Source organism: Diachasmimorpha longicaudata, chromosome 17 (assembly GCF_034640455.1).
Source record: "Diachasmimorpha longicaudata isolate KC_UGA_2023 chromosome 17, iyDiaLong2, whole genome shotgun sequence".
Taxonomy (NCBI): domain Eukaryota; kingdom Metazoa; phylum Arthropoda; class Insecta; order Hymenoptera; family Braconidae; genus Diachasmimorpha; species Diachasmimorpha longicaudata.
The window spans coordinates 1,826,404-1,852,287 of record NC_087241.1 but is presented as its reverse complement, the minus strand read 5'-3'; the positions used below and the strand labels follow the sequence as shown (position 1 = coordinate 1,852,287).

The 25,884-nt window shown below is 41.0% G+C and overlaps 1 protein-coding gene across 2 annotated transcripts; it reads left to right on the top strand.

The window, feature by feature from the left end:
- Positions 1 to 18: 18 nt before the first annotated feature.
- Positions 19 to 21,896, top strand: LOC135170399 (adenylate cyclase type 9). Of its 2 annotated transcripts, none has more exons than XM_064136176.1 (4): positions 19 to 504; positions 591 to 944; positions 8,578 to 10,527; positions 20,014 to 21,896. In XM_064136176.1, the coding sequence occupies exons 2-4, from the start codon at positions 667 to 669 to the stop codon at positions 21,623 to 21,625; spliced, it is 3,840 nt and encodes a 1,279-aa protein (XP_063992246.1). In that variant the 5' UTR covers positions 19 to 504; positions 591 to 666; the 3' UTR covers positions 21,626 to 21,896. The 2 variants fall into 2 exon arrangements, with proteins under 2 accessions (XP_063992246.1, XP_063992244.1); XM_064136174.1 differs by having other exon boundaries at positions 20 to 504; positions 8,422 to 10,527.
- Positions 21,897 to 25,884: the final 3,988 nt, after the last annotated feature.

Genomic DNA, 25,884 nt, shown 5'->3' with positions numbered 1-25,884 from the left:
CGAGTGGTAGTGGTGGAACTTGTGGGCTTGACGTGCAGGAACGATATCTCCAATGTATAGTTAAAGTTAATAGTGTCCATGAGATAGTGTGTTAGTGTGACACCTTGGCTAGCTATTCAGAAAGGATAAAAATATTTTTTCGCCATTTTAAAAACGAAAAATTGATGATTGCTCTTTTTGTGGAATAATATTAGTCAGTTAACCCAGCAATCGTGATGACGTTCACGTAATATTACGAGTACTGAGATATGTTCAATTGTCGACAATAATAACTACTATTATTCAAATCTAAATAAGTGATACTTTATTGTACATTATTTATGTACCTTTGTGAATGTTTTTATGGTTAATAATGAAGTTGATTAACCAACTACGATAGCAGAACGAGATATGGTATTGTATTATCTTGGTGCAGTAAACGACAGTTTACTTGTTGGATTTATGATTTGGTGGAGATATTCAGTGTACAAAGTTTGAAGTCTCCAGTCTGGGCTTTGGAAAACGGTAAAAACATTGAATTAAAAAAACAATTTGCCCTTAAATATATTTAAAAAAAATTTATTACAATGCTATGTATTTTTCAATTGCAGATATTAATTAATAAAGTAAGGATTATGAGAAATATTGAGAGCTTCGTGCAATCGTTGAATTTGTTAGTCGGTCAGTATGACGCAAGAAGCAGAGAAGGAACGGAGTTCATCGGTGTGCTTTACACCTGGACATCAAGATGATAATGAAAGAGATGAGATACATATGTCACTGGCGCCATACATACAAACTTATTTGGCTCATAGTGGACAGGGTGTTGGATGCTGTGGAATTGGCCTCCCAGTGCCATTTGAAAGAGCTGCTCCACGATCGTGGTGGAATCCAAAGTTTGATTCTGAGATACTTGAAGAGCAGTACAAAACCAGTTCTTTTCCTCAGCTCAAATTGAGATTCAGGTGAGAGCACTGATATTTAACATAACAGGAAAAACTAACGCTATTTGCCAAGTTCCTTATCACTGTTCTTGTCATGAGATTGCACTCTATTTATCTTATTTAGGGGCTTTGCTTTTGTGAAGAACGTTTAGTATTTATCAATTTGCAGGATATTTTTAGCATTATGCGTAGAAGAGCCGGTATTTTATTCCTAATAATGTCGACAATTTTTTTTACTTGAGCTCAATTGATTGGAGAATTTGACATCATTAGACATCATTAGGTTTGTTGCTTCGGGAATGCTATGTAATTAGTGAAGAACAAAATGCTTCTCTATTACTTTTTAGAGCATTTCTCAAATTTGTTATTTTCTCTTTCAATCAATTTAATGGTAGTTTTAAGTAGCTCTACCCTACCAGTAAATTCGAAGATTATCGAAAACAATAACTTTTAAACAACTCGATAAATAAAACTTTTCCATAACTCGATCACGTTTGGAATTATAATTTTCTGCTCAACCGAAAGTAGTTCTATTCTTGTAATCACTTTAAAAAATTATCAAAAACGACAGATTTTCTTTACAAATCTATCAGAGTTGGAATCGTAATTTTTTCTTCAAATTAATTATGATTTCTGTTGTTCAAAAAGAAGTTGCAAAATCACAACGTCACAGTTTTTTTTAATGGAAAAATCAACATTTCCGTATTCGTCAAAGATTACTATCTGAATGTTTCATCATTAGACGGAAAAAAATCGAGGACTGTTTTGACACTTTGCAGAAGATAATCTAGCCTTTGGGAAACGAGTTCTATTATTTGTTTTATAAGAAGCGAATGTTTAAAAAAATATCAACCCTGGGCCAAATTTAATTTAGATAATATTGATTATGTATGAATTTTTAAAAATTTTAGTCAATTAGTTGGAAAATTCGGGAACTGAAAATATTCAAAAGCAGCCCATATGGTCGGTAAAATACCGACTTCAAGCTAGATCTACCTCCATAAATTTTCAAGTAATTGTTGGGAATGGGTCCATCCTGCGGAGATTTGAATTTGTTTGACTATTGGAGGAGGGGCGGTGTTCATGAATATTGGAAATGGGATAATGGTTAAATGATCAGACGTGTGAATCCCGTTTTAATTCTTTTATTTTATACGCTGGAAAGGCACAACCGCTCTGCGTCGTTTCCTTAAAGGAACTAATTAATAGACTAAAGGGATACAACACTCTGGACCTGATGTCTCTCATCAACAATGGTCCCACTGACGCACCTCTGTGTACATTCCTCCTTTTGTAAAAAGGACAGACACCTCAAATCTCGAATCGAATCGAACATATAGAAATTCCGTAACACTTATTCGTGATTGGTAGATACATTCACAGTGGCAAAATTTGAATTTCACAAGTACACAAGTATCAAGTAAATCAAGTCAAAGGATGAGTTAATTAGTAGAAAATAAAAACTTTGTTAGAAAATGGAAATGAAACAAGTTACTCATCAAATGTAAATATTTATATCTTATCGAAACTCCTGTATTTTCCAAGTCGTCTTACAGCTTCAAGACATTTAAAATTTTGCATGTTGCCTACAAGTGGGAAATAGATCAGCTGTCAATATATCAGCAATTTTTAAAGATCCATGGTTACGAAATGATGACGTGTTCAACGTCATACGCCATTACTTCAGGATCATTTTGGTATAATTATTTTGAATTTAAATATTACATTGACTTTTTATATCCATATAATTCAACTGCTCTACTCATACAGTAGTTAAAATAAGGTGCGCTCACCGCAAATGTGACTTAAATAAAAAATATCACAACAATTAAGATTAACCAAATCGCGCGCGGCTATGTCTCGTCAGGAAAACAGAGCATACACATCACCCCCAAACTTCCTACAATTTTCTCTCATAAAATTTTTTTCTACTCTCAAGTGGAAACACCAGAATAAAATAAATACTAATCGTATAAAGACCTATTCATTCCATCTGAAAATTAATTTTTGACAAACATTCGAAATGTAAACTCCAATAATGAGTTTTAAAGATTGACGAATTCGGGGGAAAAGAAGAAAGAGTTCCGGTAGCTCAACAAATCTCACCCTCTACCCTTACCGATGACCGAATTGTATACGTGGCAAAATATGGTGGGAAAATTGTTGCTAATAAATTGAACGAATTAGTTGAACAAGTTGATGAATGAATTTGTCGTAACGTTAGGATGGCAACAAACTTTTTTTTGGATAAAACAGAAAAATCGAAATATCTCGAAAACTCAATGAGAATAGGTTCGTGTTTTTTCATCAGTTGAGATGAAGTACATCGAGACGAAAATTTTGAGATGTGAAACATTGAAAAAGGTCGGATAGTTTTCGAGATATTCAATAAAATTGATTTTAGTACAAAATGAATTATCTCATGAATTAATAATTCAATTCAGTCGTTCTTCAATACCAAACATTTCATTGCCAAGAGGACATTTTATGTCAAAGTTCCACTTGACGAATGATTTTTTCGCAACGCTATGCTCACAACAACGTGATAACAAACTTTCTTTCGACACAACCGAAAAATTGGAATATCTTGAAAGTTTAGTGGGAAGGGTATACATAGTTTGATTGATTGAGTAGTCGTTCGGAACCCACTGAAAAATGTAGGTCCACTCGTGTTCTCACATGAGGATGCGAGGATAAATAAACACCACGGCCAATTTGACAGTATGAATGTGGAAAATCTGAAAATAGCAAAAGAGCAAGCCGATGAATGAGACAAAACAAATGCTGGTATGCAATTGCGAGGTACAGCATAGTCGAAAGCTTCACGTAGTGATGCTTAGGAGGCAACTCTTTTTTTTTTTTTTTTGTTGATTGATTGAGATGGAGTACATCGAGACGAATATTTTGAGAGTAGAACAATTGAAATCGGTTCGAACAATTGTTTACGTTTTATTATTATACACAGGGTGCATCTTTATTGATCTCCCAATTACAATAATCTCTTCATGACGGAAAAAATACAAAAAAATTATTCAGCCGTTTTTTACATAATTAAGACCGCGGCCATTTTCGATTAAATTCGCACCGATTGATTTGTGATAACATTGGAATGGTATTTGCACTTTCATTTTCAATTGAGAGATTGCTATGTATATTATTTTCACTATCAATTTAACCTTATTTTCCCTCCTTATAATTTTTCTTCGGGGGTTTGGAAAAAGTTGATTGTTTAAATGTTTCCACAGAATCGTGACAAACTTTTCTAGCTTAAACGAAACCACTGGGACTCACTCGGTACCGATTGGGTAATTCTTAAGAAATTGATAGCAATTCGATTCCACTTTTCATTATTGATTGTTATTCTGTAACACATGAAAAAAATATGGAAAAAAGTTGATATCAGGATTTCGATAATAGCGGTAATTGCCTCCAGGATGTTTGACAAGATTTTTTCCAGGACCTTTCGTAGGATTTTCTCCAGGATGCATGACAGGATTTTCGCCTACAAGATTGGCACGATTTCATCAGGATTCTGGCCACAATATTCGACAGGATTTTGTTTGGGAAATTTTATAGGATTTCTTCAGGGTTTTCTCCAGGAGGTTTAGAAGGAATTCTTTCAGGATGGTCGACAGGACTTCCTCCAGGAGGGTTGATAACTTGTTTCTAGGGAGTTTAAGAGGACTTCCATTGTAAGATTTTTTGTAAGATGTTTCGTAATATTATTTCTAGTCAGGTTACAATCGCAGACGATAATCCCTTCGAATTTCCGGGAGGCAATCACGAAGAGAATCCTGTGAAACTCTAGGGCCAAAATCCTGCGGAACATCCTTGGAAAAAACTGACAAAATTTCCTAGACAAAATCCTGTGGAATATTCTGGACAGAATCCTGACGAAATGAAATATCATGGTGAAAATCCCACACAACTTCCTGGAGAAGATCCCACAAAACTTCCTGGGAGAATATCCTTCGAAAACTCTGAAAAAAATTCGTGGCGAAAATTCGATCAAAAATTCCGGGTATTATTCCTATTTATTCCTATCCTATATCAAGAAAGCAGAAGCACATAAATGAAGATCGTCCGAGTCGAAATCGCGTAAGGTCTTTCCCATTGGCCGATTAAATGAATGAAATTTCGCGTTAGTCGAAAAGGCGAAAACGTTCGTGTTCCTAAAAACATCCATTGTGAATCAAGTTACCTCTCTCATCATATTTATACCAACGACTTTCACATTCGTTCTTTTACGGTGTGATCGCCCTTCATCAGTCTATGAAAGCACAAGCACATAAATTAAATTAAATTAACCACAGAAGTTATCGACTAACTTCATGTGTAAGACTTTCTCCTAATTGGTCAGTGTGTTTGAGGCGGGAAACCAAAATAGGGCGCGCGAAGCGCGCATTCGGTCTCGTTTAGAAAAATTTGTGACGACAGTGAAAATCTCTCTACGATTGAAAGGGGACAACAAACCGGTCAAAGATAAGGAAGGAAATGCAGAACTCGAGAAAACTACAACCAAAGAAGATTGACTGAAGTAGAGGCTCAGTTCTGGGGGTTTGAGTGACGCCACCAGCATCGTAGTACGTCACCCCAGAAGAGGCAGGGCGCCACGTGCAATGATGGGGTGGCTGCCCGTCAGCCGGCCCCAGGTAGTTAATTGCACATATGTAAAAATTGCTCAGTTTCTCCATTCGGGCCCTTTGAAGGTCCATTCAAGGTCATTGATATTCGATCAATTTGCTTTGATAGTCAATATTTATTTTTTTATCAATTCAAAACTTTTTCAAGCAAAAGTTAGTACCCCATTTTTTATTTTTCCATTGAAGGTCAAAAGTAACCTCGCCATTGGATTGAAAATCCTTTGTAGGTCATAGATAGTCCATTGCCATTAGTGTATCAATCATCATTTATGGGATATTAATTAATTAAAGAATATTATTCTGACGGACGAGTGTGCATGCGCATGAGCACATACGCTACGCGTGCCGCGTTATTCATACTACGTTAATTTTCATCTATTGCCAATCATTTTTATCTTCAATCATTAATTGAATTCGTTTGCGAAAGGCGTTCTATCCTACTCGTGAATTTTCAATTTAAGGAGGGTCATCCCGAATTGTTTATAAAAACATCTGTTCAGTAAAAAAAGGTGATATCGAGTAAATAGCGGACAGACAGGTCATTGATGGTTCATTGATCTTCCCCAAGGATCTCCACAATCTTCTATTGATGCCATTCCCAAATCTATCCAACGAGAATCCGATTATCGATAAGTTGCAATACTCCTATTGTGGACGAAGTGAGAAATAATCGATTTAAAAAAAATCGTCGAATAATATTAGTTGCTGATCGAAATGATTAATTATGAAAAACTTTAAAGTCATTTATTTCAGCGTATGTTGATCACCCTCAATATACAATAATACTAATAAAAATTCGTGGTGTTTATTGAATGATTAATTCACGTTCTTTTATAAATAAAATGTCAACAGATTAGCAGGAATAATTGCTTACACTGAAGACAGATACGTTGGATATTGTTGGGCACTAGCAAATTGGCTAATATATGATGGCCACTCTACTGCGGTTCAGACTGTATCCGGGTCTGCGAAGATTCAACCAAAAGGTTTTATCTACGTTGTCAGGGAATCACAGCCTGCAAAATAACTTTAATGTATGATTAAGTATTAAGTTGTCCAGTTCGTTCATTGAATGCAAATAATGGATATTTAAGTTTTAAATTTTTAGAGGTCTGTTATGATAAACCACCAAAAAGTTCGTGATGAATCATGAAGAATGTTGAAGACTTCTTATTTTTAAGGACAAAATAAAAGACATAGTTCGAACTAATATACAATGAACCATCAATGACCTGTCTGTCCGCTATTTACTCGATATCACCTTTTTTAACTGAACAGATGTTTTTATAAACAATTCGGGATGGCCCTCCTTAAATTGAAAATTCACGAGTAGGATAGAACTCCTTTTGGCAAACGAATTCAATTAATGATTGAAGATAAAAATGATTGGCAATAGATGAAAATTAACGTAGTATGAATAACGCGGCACGCGTAGCGTATGTGCTCATGCGCATGCGCACTCGTCCGTCAGAATAATATTCTTTAATTAATTAATATCCCATAAATGATGATTGATGCACTAATGGCAATGGACTATCTATGACCTACAAAGGATTTTCAATCCAATGGCGAGGTTACTTTTGATTTTCAATGGAAAAATAAAAAATGAGGTGCTAACTTTTGCTTGAAAAAATTTTGAATTGATAAAAAAATAAATATTGACTATCAAAGCAAATTGATCGAATATCAATGACCTTGAATGGACCTTCAAAGGGCCCGAATGGAGAAACTGACCAATTTTTACATATGTGCAATTAACTACCTGGGGCCCCGTCAGCCGACTCAATAATTCCTCAGTCACAGTCCCGCTGTCAGAGGGACTAATTAAAAATGGAGGTGTAGTCCTCTGCGTCACAGAAATACTTTTTTTCCATTGGAATTAGATAACATTAGGATGAGCAGAAAAGAGGATATGAGAATGCTTCATTTAAAATTAAGGAGATTGGCAAGACGTCATTCCAAACCCCCAATTACCATTTTTTTTCAACTTTTTGACAAAACAATCGATTCGTTTCTTGATTCGCGTGATAATTTTTGGAAATTTTTTTTGAGCCACACAGGAAGATCTCAGAACATTTTGTCATTGAAAATTCGGGGAAATCTCGTGGAGAAACCAAATAGAATAGTCAATTTTTGTTCCATATTTCCCTGAAAATGAACAGAGAATAAGGAAATTGCTGTCAATGCATTTTTGAATTCGGCGAACAGTGACACCGAAGCCCATTTAGGACAACAAATCAGGAGATTTACGATTTTATTGAAAAATCACGGAAATTTATCTCGAATATTCATATTAGAGTATATATTTCAATAAATTACGAAATTCTCATTCCTGTTTACAATTCGGGAATTTTACTGAAGCATAAGCTAGACCGGAGATTTCATGATTTTCAAATGTGTAAAAAGCATTTGATGCCGCTGGATTGGTAATTCCCAGCGGACTAAACTGAATTTATTAGTATTGTTCATCATATTAACAAAATGAGTCATTTTCTTACTCCGAATCCATCGCGTTTTCGTTTCTCTCCCATGTCTCTTTCCGTCCGACTGCCCCACCACGCGCGCCATCCCCTCCCTTTTCCTGTCGCTTTTTCGTTACATACGATATTCGATTTACAGCCCAACGAGCGCAAAGAAGTTTCCCTTCAATAACAATATCAATAAAAAGTTCTGTTAAACTCGAATTTCCGAAGAAATTATAACTGTTAAATGGGCCGTTAAAAAATGGGAGAAGTTTATAAGATGGCGTTGTCGTGGAATACATCAGATACTCTTACGTTCAGAAATAATTTTCCCACATGAGCTGCCAGACAACTGTTCCTTACACAACCTAAAATACCATTCCATTGTTTCAGGTATGCACTTCTATACGTCCTCCTTATCTCTCTCAGTTGGCTAATCTACTTCATGACGTTGGGAATAAAAACTTCCACATTTCAATGGCTGACAATCGTAAGCATATTCACCACACTCTTGATCCTCATGTCTTTTGTTTTCTACCTGACATCAAGAGACTACTACAGGCGTCACATCTTCTCAACATCTCTGGTGGTCTCCATCATCCTGTGCGCCTTGTCGCTGCTTCTTCTAGTCCTGGTGCCACCATATGGAGCTACGGAAAAAGAGGGATTGAGCCTGGTGAGTCACTTCTCCCTTTGCTCAGAAATCCAACTGCTGATCTACACCGTTATTCCAATGCCGTTGTACGCTTGCTTCGGAGTCTGTGCCATGTATTCAATTCTCTTTGAATGTCTAACCACATATCTTCACCATCAACACCAGAAATTTACAACCAACGATCCAATCGAGTCCAGCTCGACGCTCCTGACAATCAAAATTTTAACACAATTGTGCATTCACATTATCGGAGTTCACATTCTAATAATGACATTTGTGAGAATGAGAGGGACATTTATGAAAGTTGGACAATCTCTCCTTGTTCGTCGCCAACTGGAAATGGAGAAGCAACTGAAGGAGAAGATGATCCACTCAGTTATGCCTCCAAAAGTTGCAGATTGGCTGATGGAAGAGAGTGAGCGAGAACGTGAGCGAGAGGACTCGATAAAAAAGGGCTCCATTCCTTCCAATAACGCAGACCTCAGGTCACTCTTTCGTCCATTCAATATGCACTCCATGGGCGATGTCTCCATCCTCTTCGCTGATATCGTTGGCTTCACCAGAATGAGCTCCAACAAAACAGCTGAAGAATTGGTGGGCATTCTCAATGATTTGTTCGAAAGATTTGATGAACTATGTCAGCAGCATGGCTGTGAGAAGATTTCCACCCTTGGTGACTGTTACTACTGCGTTAGTGGCTGTCCAGAACCAAGACTAGATCACGCAAAGTGTTGTGTAGACATGGGGCTGGCCATGATCGAGGCGATAAATCAATTCGACGTGGAAAGAAGAGAGGGAGTTAACATGAGGGTAGGAGTGCACACTGGAACGGTTCTCTGTGGAATCGTAGGTACAAAAAGGTTCAAATTTGACGTCTGGTCAAATGATGTTACTCTTGCCAATAAGTTAGAGAGCACTGGAACAGCTGGAAGAGTTCATCTCAGTGAAAAAACGTTGAGTTTTCTCGGTGATCAATATCTGACGGAAGAAGGGGAGCCTGTCAAGGGAGTTAAGACGTTCTTCATCAAAGGCCGAAAATTAGATATCATAAATAAATTCATAAGCAACATGGGTCCATTATCAACAAGCATATCACCAATTTTACATGCACGCCAGCGAGTATCGTCTTGCAATGATCAATCAAAACCTAGACAGCATTATTTGCACATGCTTACTAATACCAATAATTATCGAATTAAGGCCAATTCATTGCCAAGTATTCTTGATTGCGAGGCTGATGAATTCAAAGAAGAGGACGAAGATGGAGAATTTGAGAAAGACGTGAGACAGAGCCCTTTGAGTACTGCCAGTTGTGGGAAGAAAAAAAAAGCTAGACCCTGGAAATATTTGCAGAGGCAGAGGACAACCGAAGAAATGACTCCTCTTAAATGCGATGCCAGCAAAACAATTCAATTTCAGAGGGATACGTCGCAAATTAGAGACGTGGAAGATGAAAATAGTGGGAGGAATGGTGGTCCTGTGAGTAATTTTGTCGAGATGAATCCGAATCCTAGATCAGTGAGTCCTCTATCGAATAACGGCCAGGCACCTTTGAGTCATGCGTCCTCGGTCTGCAGCAGAAAGGACTCGGGAATCAGAAGCAACAGCAGAAGGAGCAGCATTCAACAGCAGCTGTTTTTAATGAACGGATTAACTCAGGGGGATTTACTAGGGCAGCGGGTCAGCGGATATTATACATCAAGTTCTACACTTAATTCTAGGGAGGATCCCTCGTCTTCAGGGGCTCCTTCGTATCCACCGTATCCCTTTTCTCCTGCTGTCACTGACACCTTTGGGGCGTGTTTTCATAAATTGAGGAAGCAGTCAGATCTGCAGTTGATTCGGTAAGTTTTACCTTTCAAAATATTTAAAATACAAGCTCTTTCCGGGTTGCTAGAATAACTCCTGAAGGGACGAATTGTAATCGTTCAACTTTAAGTTTTGCATTTTCGCTCTTATCAATTCTAATATCTATCCATAATTGTAAGGGAAGTCGGAAATTGGGATTTTAGGCTGTTTGATCACGTCCGGTAAAAGATCTACATGAAATTAAGGATGTTTTTTCAATTGCTTAGGGGGTCCGGATGTTACTCATTAGGTGGGGATTAATAAATGACGATTCGACTTAAGCCCTGAGGCACTGTCGATTTATTTCACAAACTTCTATTTATACTATTTATACTATTTAATTTTGACTTTGCAGTAATTTTAATAGTGGACTGTATGACTTTCGAAATAGTAAACCGTAGATATTGTTATATCCAGCGAAAAACAAAGACGACACAGGTTGGTAAATGTTTGGGGCGGTTTATTAATTGCAAGAAGTATTACGATGTGTCATGTAAGAGCTCCGAAAAGAGACCGACCAAGAATAATGTTATCCAAAAGACAGTCGTGCTTCTGACCAAGTTCAGATCATAGACAAATGAATGAGTATTCGGAGAGGGACACGTAACAATATTATAGTTAGCCCCAGCGATGCTTTCCTGATTTCGAACCTGATGTGCTCCCCGATTATTTCATTACGACCACCTGATAGTGCTCTTGTGCCTGATCCTTCTGCTTCTTCGTCTTCTAATTTTTGATGGCACTGACTACAAGTCTTGCGGCAGTTATTCCTAATATAGGAACGTTACGTGAGAATCGGTGGTAGATGGTAAGGTAGGGAATGAGGTAGCGCAGAGGGAAGGCAGGAAAGATTTAAAATAGTGATTAGATTGATTTGTGGATAGATTTTAAGTAGTTGTAAATGAGATAGGCTAGTTTGGAGCTTGGGTCGGAGATTAGCTTGAGGATATTGAATGAGGAAATTTTTAATTTTTTCCGAGCTTTCACAAAGGGGATGCCTTCATTCGTATCCATAGAACAGAACCAAAAAATATGTGAGAGGGTTTTCCGGAAGGTGACATTCACAGAGCGGGGTGTTAGGGGAGTGAATAATGAAACGAATCTTATTTCTCTGGAGTTGGAAATTCCAGGGGTTTGAGTTTATGCACTATCAACATAACTGTTACACGCCGAATAGGTTCTTTGTGTAACTAATTCAGGAGGTTTTTTTTTCAAAGGATTGGAATGAGTGAAGATGTGGTGGGTGAATATTGGAAGACTTGGGTTGTCGGATTGAAACACTTTACTTGGGTCACTACCTTTCCGTTTATTAAAAAAAAAAGACACAGTTGTTACTACTGAGAGGTTCTAAATTTAACTAACTCACAATTATTAAATATTAGTCTTACATGCTAAAAATGGTGGTGGCAATTTCGAACGAATGAGATTAAAGTTAGAAATTTCCCATTGGTGGAAATGCAAAGCAGGTGGGAAAATGACTATATTTGGGAAATTGGAAGGTCCAACCCTGGTTGGACAAGGTTCCAACCCTGAATAAGTTGAAGAGGGTGCGTCTGATCAAACAGTCGCTCAGGACTTTTCGATCCAGAAATTCAGCCCCAACTTAAGTTTAAAGTTTGGACGTTGAGTTTTGAGACACCCTGTATAGAATGAGGGGATTGACATTATCAAATGCTCCTTTTACGTCGATGAAGACACATGCAGTGAATTGGCTGGAGGCGAAGCCTGTGAGAATTTCACTGCTCAAGATGGAGAGGTTGTCAGCGCAAGAACGGAGTTTTCTAAAACCGAACTGGTGATTCGGAAGGACATGTTCAGTTTCAAACCACCAAGTGAGGCGGTTAGCTACTAGTTTTTCAAGGAGTTTGAGCGTGCAGGAGGCTAGGACTAGTGGGCGAAATTTGTTCGGCATATTTTTTGGGAGAAGGCAAACTAGGAATTTTCTCCACGAATCTAGAAATTATCCCAAATTAAGGAGGGAATTGAAGATGTCTAGAAGGGTATTCTTGTAGAAATCGGGGAGTTTTTTTAAAGTGAAGCAGTCGATTTTGTCCTGACCAGGGGAGGAGATGCTTCTAGTGGCGGTGAGGGCGTGTTTGAATTCATGTGGGCTGAATTCTTTTTGAAGGAAGGGGATGATTAGAGGAAGGGGGAGAATATAGTTGTGCGGGAGCTTGGGACAGAAGTCGGAGATGAAATTTCGCATTTCTTCTACGGATTCGTTATCTCGTTTGGGGATATTAGAGGGGCTGTATGTGTTGCGGTTCTTAAACCATTTGATTTTTTGCCAGACCAAGTTAATGGGGGTGTCTCTACTTAGGGATCCACAAAACGTAGGCCAGCCTTTTAATTTTTCCTTTCTGAGGGTGAGTTTGGTAAGGGCAGATTGGTTTTGCATTGCAATGTATTTGTCTAGACTAATGAATTTTCTGAAGAGGGATGTGGCTTTCCTCCTGAGGGCCACGGCATGTGAGCAGTTTTCATTCCATCAGGGAGCTGGGGGAGAGGATCTGCAGTTATTTTTATTGAAGTTTTTTGACAGGTCTTTGGGTTTTGGAGACGAGGTTTGGATTGCTAACATAATGAGATCAATTAAGGTTTCGTATTTGAGATGGGGGGGGGGGGCTGTGCGGAATTCGGAATATTATTGATGAGGTTTTCATTCGCGTCGAGGTATTCTTCGAAGGCATCCTAGTCTACTTTGGAGCGGTTGCTTTTATGGAAAAAACGTTTAAATTTGTCGAGAGGGACGTCGAGTTAAGTGTCCATGGGGAAGTGGTCGCTTCCCATGTGGTCTTTACGTACATGCCAAGAAGATTGAAGGGCTATATTGGAGGACGCAAGGGTGAAGTCAATGCACGAGGGGGCGAGTCGGGGGGAGCGACTCGGGTGGAAGAGCCATCGTTTAGGGGTAAGAGATTTGAGTTTGCAAGAGCATCTAGAAATTCGCAGCCAGAGGGGCAAGAGTGGGAGCTTCCCCACGCCTCCGAGTGGGAGTTGAAATTTCCAGCTATGATTGAAGCATGGGTATTGGTAGGTTTGGAGAATAGCTGAGACCATTCAAGGGAGTCAACTGTAACATGGGTTTTTGTAGAGAGAGAAGAGAGCTAGGGGTCCATTACTGGAGGAGATGTAGATGCCAATGACGTGGAGATTGGGAGAAATGAAGTTTAGGTCAGGAATTCGAGTAAAGGGGGTGGATTCTTTGATTGCGATTGCAATGCCACCACCCTGTTGGTCTAGAAGATTATCTCTATAGAGATAAAAGCCGCAGAGGGATGTCTGAGGATGAGCGGCTTTGAGCCAGGTTTCAGAAAGGATAATGATATCATCGTTAGAAGCTATATTTTAGAGGTCACCTAGTTGCAGTCTAAGACTGCGGGCATTCCATTGTAAGATTTTGATTCTAGGGCAGATAGGTCAGCTAACTGAGGTTGTAAATTTCATTGTGGAGCAATTAATGAGGAGGGAGAGATGTTGGAAGGTGGACAGGAAGCGTACGAGGAAGAGGAAGGACGGTTTGGAGGGGGGTGGGGGTTCGAGAAGCGGGTTGGTAAAGGTTGTGTAGGGGTGAGCAGGTGATGAAGAAACAACGCCAGGGTGTAAGAGATAGGTTTATTGAGTTTCTCTACGTTACAGTTCTGAGAGTTGATCTTAAATATGGCTTGTCCTCTCGATGGTCCTTTCGATCCGGAACGGTGTGGTGTATCCAAGTGAAGGCCGGTGAGCGTGTGTGTCGAGATTTGCGAATGTGCGAATTGTATAGGAAAGTGTAAGAGTGTGATTGGTTGGAATTCGGTAGAGGGGATGCGTAGGAATCCCTGGTCTGTGAATAGCTGGGCACCGTATTCAGGAAAGCTGGGTTTACAGTTGGGACCGTTCTGGGATATTCCCCAGATTTTTATGATATAGGGTTCTGGGTTATTCCCCAGACTTTTATGATAGGGTTCTGGATTATTCTCCAGATTTTTATGATAGGGATGGCGCCGGGCAGGTAGGTGATTAGCCTAAGAGGATCTGGATCAGGAGTGGACATGTTTGGGGAATTTCCCATCGGAGTGACAGCATGTAGGGGAGACACAGCAACCAGTTGTTCATTAGGTTAGAGATAGGGGCGACTTTGTTGGTGTGGCCAAAGCTCTCAACTAGAGCAGCAGGTTTTTGGAGGAAGAGATCGAGGAAGTTTCTAATTTGAGCAAGGACCTGAGAACGGTCTGAAGAGGGTACGAGAGGAGGTTGGTGAGGAGAGTGAGTAATTTTTGTAGGAGGAGGAAGGTTGGAGTAGTTTGCACCGTTTGGCCCTATTAGCAGATGAGTATGGTTAGGGGAGGTGGAGTTGGTGATGTGTTAGGTTGTTGAGGAGTTGCGGGAGGCTTTATGCATGAGTCTGTAGAAGTATTGGAGCTGCTTGTCGCAGGAGATATTTGAGAAGTATTGAGGGACATGGTTTGAGTCTTCGGGCGATGGAGTTGAAGGGATGATGGAAGTGCGGTAAGACATCGGATCAGAGTTAGATGATAAGGGATGGGTTGGAGAGTGGGTGTCATTGGTTCTGTGAGCGAGGGGGTGTGTGAGATGGGGGGCGGGAGAGTGATGAGAGTTACTTAAGTTAAAAGGTGGGGGGGGGGCAGGTACATTTGCAGGAGGCGCATTCTGGTGATTGGAGGAAATAATGTGTCTGGCTTCAATATAAGAGATGCCCTGCTGGGCGGCGTATTTGTGTATGAGTTTTTGCTTGGCTAACTGGGGGCAGTTGTTGTCGGTTGAGGAATGTCTCCCTCTGCAATTAATACAGGAAGGGGTCTGGTCGACTTTTGGACAAGGGGAGTCTGCAGGGAGGTTATGGTCAGCCTTGCCACAGTGATTGCAGGTTTGTTGGCTTCTGCAGTGGGCTTTGAAGTGAACAAAACGAAGGCAGTTGGAGCATCTTTTAACTTACGACGAGGAGGGGATCATCTGGAGATGAATGTTGGAAAGAGAGATATCGGTCGGAAGAATCTGACCTTCGAATTTGATAAGAATGGTGATGGATAGAGACATGTGTCTGGTACCATCGGAGAGGGATGTAAAACGGTTGCAGCGTGAGATTTCATTGATTGGGACACCGCTGATAAGGTCTGATTGAAGATCAGAGATGGAGATGTTGAGAGGAACATCTTTGATCATACCAGGTTTGGATAGACTGAATTCAGGGATGTAGGCAATGATGTTATGTGATTTCAAGGAATGATGATTCATGAACTTCATGAATCCTCATTCCTTGGAGAAGCCGATTTTTCTGGTGCTGGAGAAGGAGCGGCTATGGCCAAGGTCATTTAGAATATTCATGAGAATTTTGGCGAGGTTGACTCCGTGAACGTCAGGGATATTTAGGATAGAGTAGTCAGCCTGGAAGAGGACTTCGAAAGATTGGCTTAAGGAGTTGAGAGGGAAGCGATTTTTCTGAAGTTCTTGGAGGATGACGGGGCGTCGGGATGACTTTATTGGGAGAGTGGTAGGAGAAAAAGAGTTCGAGGTTGACTTTTCTGGTTGAGGGGAGGCCTTGTTTTTGGAGGATTTGTGAAGCTTTTTCTTCGTGGATTTGGGGAGCTCGAAATGTAATTCTTCGCAGGGGATTCAGCTGTTCGGTTACCTAGAGCATTTTTCTCCAGAATACTCATCTTAGTGTCGTTTACTGAGGGTGATGAGGGACGGACAAGGGAAGACGTGATCCAGTTTTGTCTAGAGAGAGCAGAGAAATTAGGAAGAGTGTTTTGGACGTTGAAAGTGAGGGGGGAGATATCGTTCGGGCGTTGAGCAGTTTTAATGAGAAGTGTGTCATTGGAGTCATGTGGGGGTGAGGGAGTGATTAGGTTGGGAAAGACGCGATAGTAGAGTTGCGTAACTTAGTCGAGCGCGGGAACGACAAGAGGTACGTCATTGGACTCTTATTCGATATCTCAGGAGCCTTTGACAACGTGTGGTGGCCCCTAGTCCTCCAGTCTTTGGCGGATCGAGACTGCCCGAATAATGTCTTTGAAGTACTTCGGAGCTACTTCGACAATCGGACTGTCAAGATCGCCTGGAGCGACCAAGAGGTTTCCAAGCCGGCCACCCGGGGCTTATCGCAAGGATCAGTCCTCGGCCCCGCTTGCTGGAATCTCATGTTCGATGCCCTCCTCAAGAGCATCGAGCATAACTTCGGCGCAATCGAAGTCGCCTACGCGGACGACCTTATCGCAGTCGTATCGGCCGACTCGCGTAAGGAGTTAGAGAGGATAGGCCGAGCCGTCGTCGACCACATCGCGTCGTGGTGCGCATCAGCGAAGCTCGAACTGTCGAAGAGCAAGACAGAGGCAATTGTCCTGTCGTGCAATTCGCAGAAGAGAGCGCCGCTGGTGCAGTATAGGTGGGATAGGGTCCGAAGGCACCGCCGACAAGTGAAACCGGGGTTGGATATCCGCCCACCCAACATTAGGCTCACCGGGGAAAAGATCCGGTTTAAGGAGAGCGTTAGGTACCTCGGGGTACATTTTATTAGGAACATGCGGGTCCGGACCCACACCGAATATATACAGGAAAAAGCTAGGGTCCTTTTCACTCGACTGTCGGCCCTAATGCACAAGCATTGAGGGCTCCGATACCGATCGGTTAAAATCGTTTTCCAGGGCGTTTTTCAGGCTGTCGCGTCGTACGCAGCCCAAGGGTGGGTGGATCGGTGCACAGCGTATGACTGGCGAAAGCTCCGCACCGCACAGAGGAGCGCGCTGCTAACAGTGACCGGCGCGTACAGAACGGCTTCACACGAAGGACTCTGTGCAGCGGCGGGAGTTCTTCCTGTGGACCTATTATTGAGGGAAAGAGCAGCGCGCTACCAAGCCAAGAAAGGCATTCCGGTCAGAATAGGTGACGTAGAGATAGACCCCGCGAACCCGCGCGTCGATAACAACGGCCGCCCGATCGATGCCGTTGAAGACATAAAAACAGAGATCCGGAAGCTCTGGAGGGATAGGTTTGAGAGGGCTTCAACCGGGAGGAATGTCTTTGCGTTCTTCCCCGATACTGCGGCGCGCCTGGACGCTAAGTGGGTCGAGTGCGACCACTGGGTCTCGCAGGTCCTGACAGGGCATGGGCAATTCCGGTCTTATCTTCATGACCGGTGCCTTGCCCAATCACGTAACTGCGAGTGCGACCAGGCTGAAGACACAGTCCAGCATCTTATCATGGACTGTCCGATATATGCACCACAGCGGGACTGCATCGCGGGAATAATCGGGAATCGCCCATGGCCCCAGGCGGCACAAGCGCTAGTGTCGTCCAGGGAGTCATTGGCCGTGTTCGCGGATTTTTGCAGGGAATGTATGTGGTTGACATGCGTGGAAGCGTACGCGGAAATTTGAAACCGGGGCGACGATGAGTGAACGAATGAATGGGCCAACCAGCTCTCGTTGTCGGAGACAAGAGTCATGGGACAGGAACCCGGTAACCTTCTCCGGGTAACCCCGTCCCGGTTGGAGATATGAATGGGAATTAGCTTCACCTCTTCTCTTTTCTTCCTCTTCTTCTATTCTATTTCTTTTAATCCCAAATACTCTTATCCACTTTTCACATTCTGGGTGTCAGGCTGACACCAAGGACCACCGCCCCGAGGTTCCCCGTGGGAGCCATGCCTGCGTCAGTCACTTGTGACCCGGCGCCGTCATGGTTGCAAAGTGTCCTTCGGCCATCTGAACCGGCCGACAGTATGGATTTTTCCAATCCCCCCCCCTTGGCAGTGGGTAATGGCCTAAGTGTTTGTTATCATGTAAGTAGAGTAGATTAATAGGCCATGCGAGGTTTCCGAAAACCATAACCTGGCAAGGTTGTTTTCATACTACCGCATTGAGTGATTAGGTTGGGTTGAGAGGGGAAAGAGAATTCTGGGAGAGGAATGGGTCGTAGATTAAATCGCAGTTTTTGACTGTTGGTTGATATCGTAGTTGAGTTCGGTGACAACGTTGACAGACATGATGCTGTATAAGTTGACATTGGAGTGTGATTGATCCTCCATCATGGAGATGTTGCGTCACCTGGGCGGGAACTCCGTCGAGGTTAGGGCGACGCGTGGTCAGGCCATGGTCTACTTACGTCAGCTGACACCAACGACCATGGCTCCAAGGTTCGTGACAGTCACTCGTGGCTCGACCTGGGCATGGTTGTAAAGTGTCCTATCCCCGATCTGAACTAGCCGAGAGTATGGACTCCCCCCACATGGTAGTGATCTATTCGACAAACTTCGAGTAGATTAGATTAATAGGCCATGCAAGTTTTCCGAAAACCATAACCTCGCAAGATTGTGTTTTACAATAACGCATTGAGTCAAGTCTCAGTCCATCAATTGAATCGACTAGTTCTTGATTGGGTGCACAACAATGAGGTCACGAAAGTGGGCACATATTATTCGGTTAAAAAAATTATGACATTATTCTCTTGATTCGGACAATATAAGATGACGAAAGTATCCGAAACGAAGCAGAGGACGAAGTAATATAAAATAACGTCGAACATTCGCAGATTAAACTGCACGCATAATCAAGGAATGTGTATAATGGGTGTGCCCCGTAAATTCCTTTACTCCCCACAACTGGGAGACGTCGACCGATGCCTCACAGGTGTGCGACAAGGAACAATGACCTGATGCAATCGAATTACGCAAGCAAATAAAACCTCGTGAATTCCGTGCTTCGGGACCAGTAATTTCAAGGGTCCTTTGTGAGTTACTTCTTTTGTCTTTATATTCACGCGGTACCTTCTGCTGCGGAGCGAATTATTGTTTGTTTAAAATTAGGAAGATTAATGAATAAACGTCAGTAACTGATCGGGTTATTTATTTCGCTTATTGATCTATGTGGTTTTGTTGAATTTTGGTTTTCCCAGATCAGATATGGTCAAGACAAAATTTCTCTGTACACTTTCAGGGGGTCATGTCCCTGAAGACATGTGAACTGGGAGCTCACTAACGGTTTGGTTATTAATCTCTTGTAAAATTTCGTAGTGTACAGTGCCTTCTTAACTAGTAGAGTCCAAGTGTTATATTAAAGTTCAGTATCATAGGTAGTCACAGTGAGCTCTCATTTGTTTTGTTCCCCATATCCCAATAGGTTGAATCCCAACAAACATCGAACCCAACGGCTCGGGCCCATTACACAAGTCCATTCCGTTATCTATTCATCCCTTAGGGCAGTTTTATATGTTGCACACAAACGCAACCCAGAACTCGCTTCACTAAATGACAAAAATTGACTATATTGGAATATTGTAATTAGACTAATTAAGACTCGTATGATTTGGCTCGTATTACTTTTGCATCTGAATAAATTTATGTCAGAATATTAGCACTCGCGATACTTCCAAGGGTAATATTTATTGAGAGGGACATCCTGAAATAATAATATTTTTTGTAATATCTCTACTGACAATATTGTTATTCAATAATATGTAGAGGATTGACCTTTCTGTTCCAGATGTGTTCAGGATAACGTATCGTCTCAACACTCCTACTTCGTGAAAGCTCCTCTCTCCCATATAACTCTCTTCTTCAAAAATAGAGAAATGGAGGAGGAATATAGGGAAAATGCCCACAAGACGAGTGAAAGCATAGGAGACAATCCACCGACTCTAGCTACCTCACGTTTCAACACCTACTTTGACATCCTCGTCTCAGCCCTCGTCTACACAGCAATCACAGTCTCGCTCCTGATGCTCAGCAGTCCCACCATCTACTTTGTGACATTTTGTACAATAGCCACAGCAATTGAGGTATTCGTGGTAATTCGCTGCATACGTCAATTAGTTGCTCCTAATTCAGCGTCTGTAATTGCAACAGAGAGAATCTCCAAATTCTTTACCAAATGGTATCCCTGGCATTGTTGTGGTGCACTTCTGGTGAGCCTACCCATCATATCTATCTTCGTGAATCTCAATTGGAGAAATGATTTCGAATCAAATCTAACAAATCACATCGATTATTACTACTGCTATTTAATTTTCGTGGGTTTTGTACATTTTTGCAATTTTACGCAGTTAAATTGTTGGATGAAAAACTTTCTCGTGACATTTACAGCTGTACTTTTTGTAATATTTATGGTCAGTAATGTCGGATCAACTGATATTGATACAATGAAACCACAAAATGCCTTAAACAGCTCATATATATTAAAATCAAAAAATTTAACATTAAAATTGTCTGAAACATTGAACAACAGTTCCACTAACGCGAGCGGAACGATTGTGAAGAAACATAGATTACAGTACAACGATGGTTTTTACGACAGAGAGATATTTCTTGATATTATACTACTTTTGATACTCGTATGGTTTTTAAATCGTGAATTTGAGATTAGCTATCGCTTGAGTTTTCATGGTAATGCTGTTGCGGCTAGGGATAAATCCCGTGTCCAATCAATGAAAAATCAAGCTGATTGGTTGTTGCATAATATCATTCCCAAATATGTTGCGGATCAGTTGAAAACAACAGCCAAATATTCCCAGAATCACAAAGCAGTAGGAATTATATTTGCTAGTATTGTTAATTTTAATGAGCTTTATGATGAGTCTTATCTGGGGGGTAAGGAATACTTGAGAGTTTTGAATGAATTGATTGGAGATTTTGATGAGTTGCTCGAGAAAAATGAATTCTCAAATGTCGAAAAGATCAAGACTATTGGCAGTACATTCATGGCGGCCAGTGGGCTCAATCCACAAGTTAGAAATGGAAATTCTCATAATTATCAACATTTATTTCAACTTCTAGATTTTGCTGTTGCAATGCATAAAGTTATTTATGATTTTAATAGAGATCTGTTGGGATTCAAGTTGATACTTAGAGTGGGCTTTAACTTTGGAGATGTCACTGCGGGGGTCATTGGAGCAACTAAGCTTTATTACGATATTTGGGGTGATGCTGTTAATATTGCGTCTAGGATGGATTCTACGGGTGTTGCTGGCAGAATACAACTGCCCAGTTATTGTATCGAGGCGTTGCAGGAGAGATACGAGTTCGAACCCAGGGGACAGGTTTATGTTAAGGGGAAAGATAATATGGACGTTTGTCTTTTGATTGGCAAAAAGGAGTGAGAATATTTATTATTCATTTTAATTACCTGCGGATGAAAAAATTCAATAGAGAAATTTTACGAATTTGTTGAAAAACTCTATTAAATTTCTAGGGGGTTATACCTCTCTTCAAATAGCCGATATTGCAACTGACATCATCAAATTGGAGATGTTGATCTTGATCTTTTGGACGCAATTGAACAAGCGTCTAAACAGCGGAGAAATAATGGTCGATGAATTCCGATACTTACTGTGATTTACTTCATTATTAAATTAATAATAGACCTGAGAACTATCTTAATACAATTTGGGTTAACATGGAGGCTAGAAAGGCCTCGCAGTCAGTTATTTTGTCCACTAAGTTGTGTGACAGCTTTGGTGATAACCCTCACGTCTCAAAAACTTGTCTGTCAACCAAATCATATTTCTCCAATTTTAATTGGATCGTTACGGAACTGCAGTTGAACAGGTGGGTTAGAGCTGGAGCTGGAGCTGAAGTGATTTGACAGAAAGCTTTTTAACGTTTTTCTCATTCTACAATTTCATTGGTCGTAAGCTTCTGAGCGAATTCCCTGCGATCGTCGACTCTTTAGAGATTTCACTGTTCATTTTCGTTTATTGATTCATCTATTGCACGCCCTCTTCTCTCACTCATAATGTTGTGCCTCATAATTTCTCGTATACATCAATTATTTTTAGATCCTCTTCGAAGCTCTCAGTGACTATGTAGTACTCCTTCGATAATTCGATGTTGTGACGACTTCAAAGTAGAGATTCTTTTTATTTCCCCATACCGGTCCAAATCCCTGCGTTACTCCACGAAAATCTTCATTCTTTCTCATTATTTCGAGTGCGGCACATCGCTTATAGTCTGTTCGTCTAAAATTAATTTAAATTGAATAATTAATCTTGAAGATGTATCACAATGGAACAAAAATAGTTTAATATACTGATGAAGGGATTATCGGCTAGAGGCCAATTCAGAGGTAAGTAAAAAACTTAACATCACAATCTGGTCTAGTTGGGGCAAAGAAGATTCTTCACCTCAATCGTTGTCCGTTGTGCGTGCCCGGGGAACCGGCCGACAGTATGGATTTTTCCCAACCCCCCTTGGCAGTGGGTAATGGCCCAAGTGTTTGTTATTATGTAAGTAGAGTAGATTAATAGGTCATACGAGGTTTCCGAAAACCATAACCTGGCAAGGTTGTTTTCATCATACCGCATTGAGTGCGTGCCCGGGGAGTACCTCCCCGAGGTTCTCCACGGGTGCAATATCGGTACTTTACAAAGAATGGAGCCATTGTAGCGAAAGTCCTCCAGCTTGCTGGCAGATCTGGATTTTTCCAAGACCGAGGAGACCCTGCAGGGGTTTCACAAACTTTCCGAAAACTATAACCTGTTGAGGTGGTTTCCATCAAAGGCATCGACTGTCCTTTGTGCGTTGTCCAGTGGTTCGACCAGCGACATGAAAACATCTATGTTGGGTTTTGCTGGCCAAAATGTCTATTGATCCCACCGGCCACACGATTATTTAGGAAAATGTCTCTACTAGGCAAAGCAAATTTCAAAAAAATCAGTGTCCTTGCTACACGGCCACCTGACGGAATAAAATAGCACCTTCATTCAAGGCTATAATAGAGATGAGGATACGAAAAAGGCAAGAGGACGATGTGGGCTGGGAATTTCCAACCTACACTAACCGGGACCCTCCTGTCACGCACAAACAGATTTGAAATACGATTGAACTTCGTGTGCTACTCATTGGGGTCCAAAACCTCATGATGGTTCAATCACTACTAGCTGGACACCAACTGGAGCTGTGCAGTAGTACTGGAAATATGATAATGCCAAGTGTACCATCAGTGTCCCTGGTTCCTCAGGGTGACCAAACCATTCAAAAAGGCACTCTACCCAAGAAACTCAAACTCCATAAAGATGTTTTGCTCCTTAATGGAATATGGGGGACAGAGAAATAACTTTTTACGCAGTGGATTTAATATTTTAATTTAAGTTTATTGAAAATGGCACGAGGAAGAAATGTCTGTTCACTTCGACCTGCCACAGCAGACTAAAAGTGGTCAACGAGACCAAAAGAAAAAGCGTCATAATGTGACAAAGGATCCCCAGTTCCTTTGCCACATGACCTCATGGCTCATGTTTATGTCTAGTCCCAACATCTCTCTCTATGTTGATATAGTTTTGAAACCATAGACTCATAGAAAACAATTCTCAGAAGACTCAGGCTATATTTCAATACTCCCGTTTCATTATAGAGCATTAGGACAGAAAATATATCACTTGAAAGTAAATATGGAAACCAAACCATGAAAAATGGTATCTCCCAGTGTTCTAAATTCTATCAGACGTTCTTTTGATAGTAACGGCATCTTTTGTGAATTCGCGAGATGGATCATTGAGGAGCAGTACTGCGTGAGGTCCTACATATCTGGGCATATGCCATGGACTACCTTCCAGAGGTTCCCCGAGGAGATCCTGCCGCGTTTTCGCGAACTTTCCGAAGATCATAACCCTAGAGGTTATTTTCATAAGCGGCAATCCATGTCCTTGTCAGATGTGAACTGGCGTGTGGCTTAATTTCTCTGTTTTTACCTGTTCCTCATCGACAGAGTGACGTAATACATGTTCGGAGTCTAGAGAGTCGTTCTGTACCTATTCTCGCTCTCGTAGTTACCACTGCAGTCGATCATCCAGTGAAATTGGTTTCGCAGATATCATTCTCGTGGCAGTCAGTCTCGTTATAGCTGGCGTGCTCGTCACAGCAGTCGACACCGCTGAGGTACCGTTGCCGTTACCACCAGTCCTCGACAGTGGTAATATCCCCCACGAGGAATGCTGCAAAGATGACCATATGACTCAATCTGTGATTCAGACACCTCCGGCTGACGTGTTGGAGCACATTGAATGGGTTCAGTAGATCGGTTCTAACAAAAATTTTCCTGAGCAATGGCCGATTGAAACCGGACTTCATGGAAAGGTATCTGGGTGGAGTACGTCGAATTTATCAGCCGAGTTGGTCAACGCCCCTTCTACGGCTACCCGACTGAAGGAGAATTATCTACTGAAGCTCTCGAGAGTTTGGGAGGTATTCTATTCTCTGATAGTTCCTTAGTGCTCACTGTCCATCAGTAATCGTAAACCCGGGTCAACCCAGGACCATTTTCTCGGGAAAATGATCAAAGAAATTCTGATCGCCCCAGAGATAAGAGGAAAATCGTCAAAGCGTCAAAAATAATTTGTCAGTGGTTTTATTACTTCCTCTTTTTGAAAAAAATTTCCTCAGCAATCTGACTGGACAATTTTCAGGATTATCGTTATTTTGGATTAGCCACTTACTATTGGCGCATTTTTTGTCTCCGCCTTGGGTTGTCTTCGTAAAGACAGGATTATACTCAATCCTCCCCGTGAGTGAACTATCGTTCTTTAGCTCCTCTCTGAAATGATGCACTATAGCTGATACTCCTTCACCCCCTCTTCAAGCCAATTCCCCCGAAATAGTAATAAAAACTTTCCTCTGCAATCCTTCTGGTGTATCTTCATCCCAAACATTCATCATAGCTTCAAGGTCACTCTTATCAAAAGCTGTTGCACTAGTTGTTCTTTTATCAGAATTAGACTGGAGTACACGTCTCTTAGCATTCCGGGCGTCCCGAGCTGATTGGAACACTGAGCTCTGGAAAGGATCGATCTCTCTCTCAAACTCCTTGGAGTACTTTTCTTGAACCATTTTTGCGGTCTGATTCCACATTGTTTTCACTACATTTTCTTTATAATCCTCACCATTAGTTTTCTTCATATTATAAGCCCAATCTTTTAAAATATCACATAGTTTTTCACTCGTAGTTGTGGTTTCCAGCGTATATTTTCTATCCGTACAAAATGCAGAGAATTGTTTCCAAGTTATGGTTTTTGTCTTCACCGTATTATTAGGAACATTTTCCTAAATTTTTTGAGCAATTAGTTTGAAGGATTCTCCTCGAAATCTGCACCTGTCGAGGTAAAATCTTTGAACTTGATTTTTTTAAATGAGTTTTGGGGTTTGAAACGCGTACAAATTGTTTACCGGATATTTTCATTGCTTAGTAACAAACAGGGAAATATTCGAAAAATATCCGAAGGAAAACCGTTTTACTTGTACCAACTGACGGAAAATGCCACCATTTGATTGGTTCAAATTGGAATGAAAAAAATAATCTCCAATAAAACTTCAAAGGACGCTCCAACAGAACCAAAATTTTCCCAGAATACCAAGAACCGCGAAT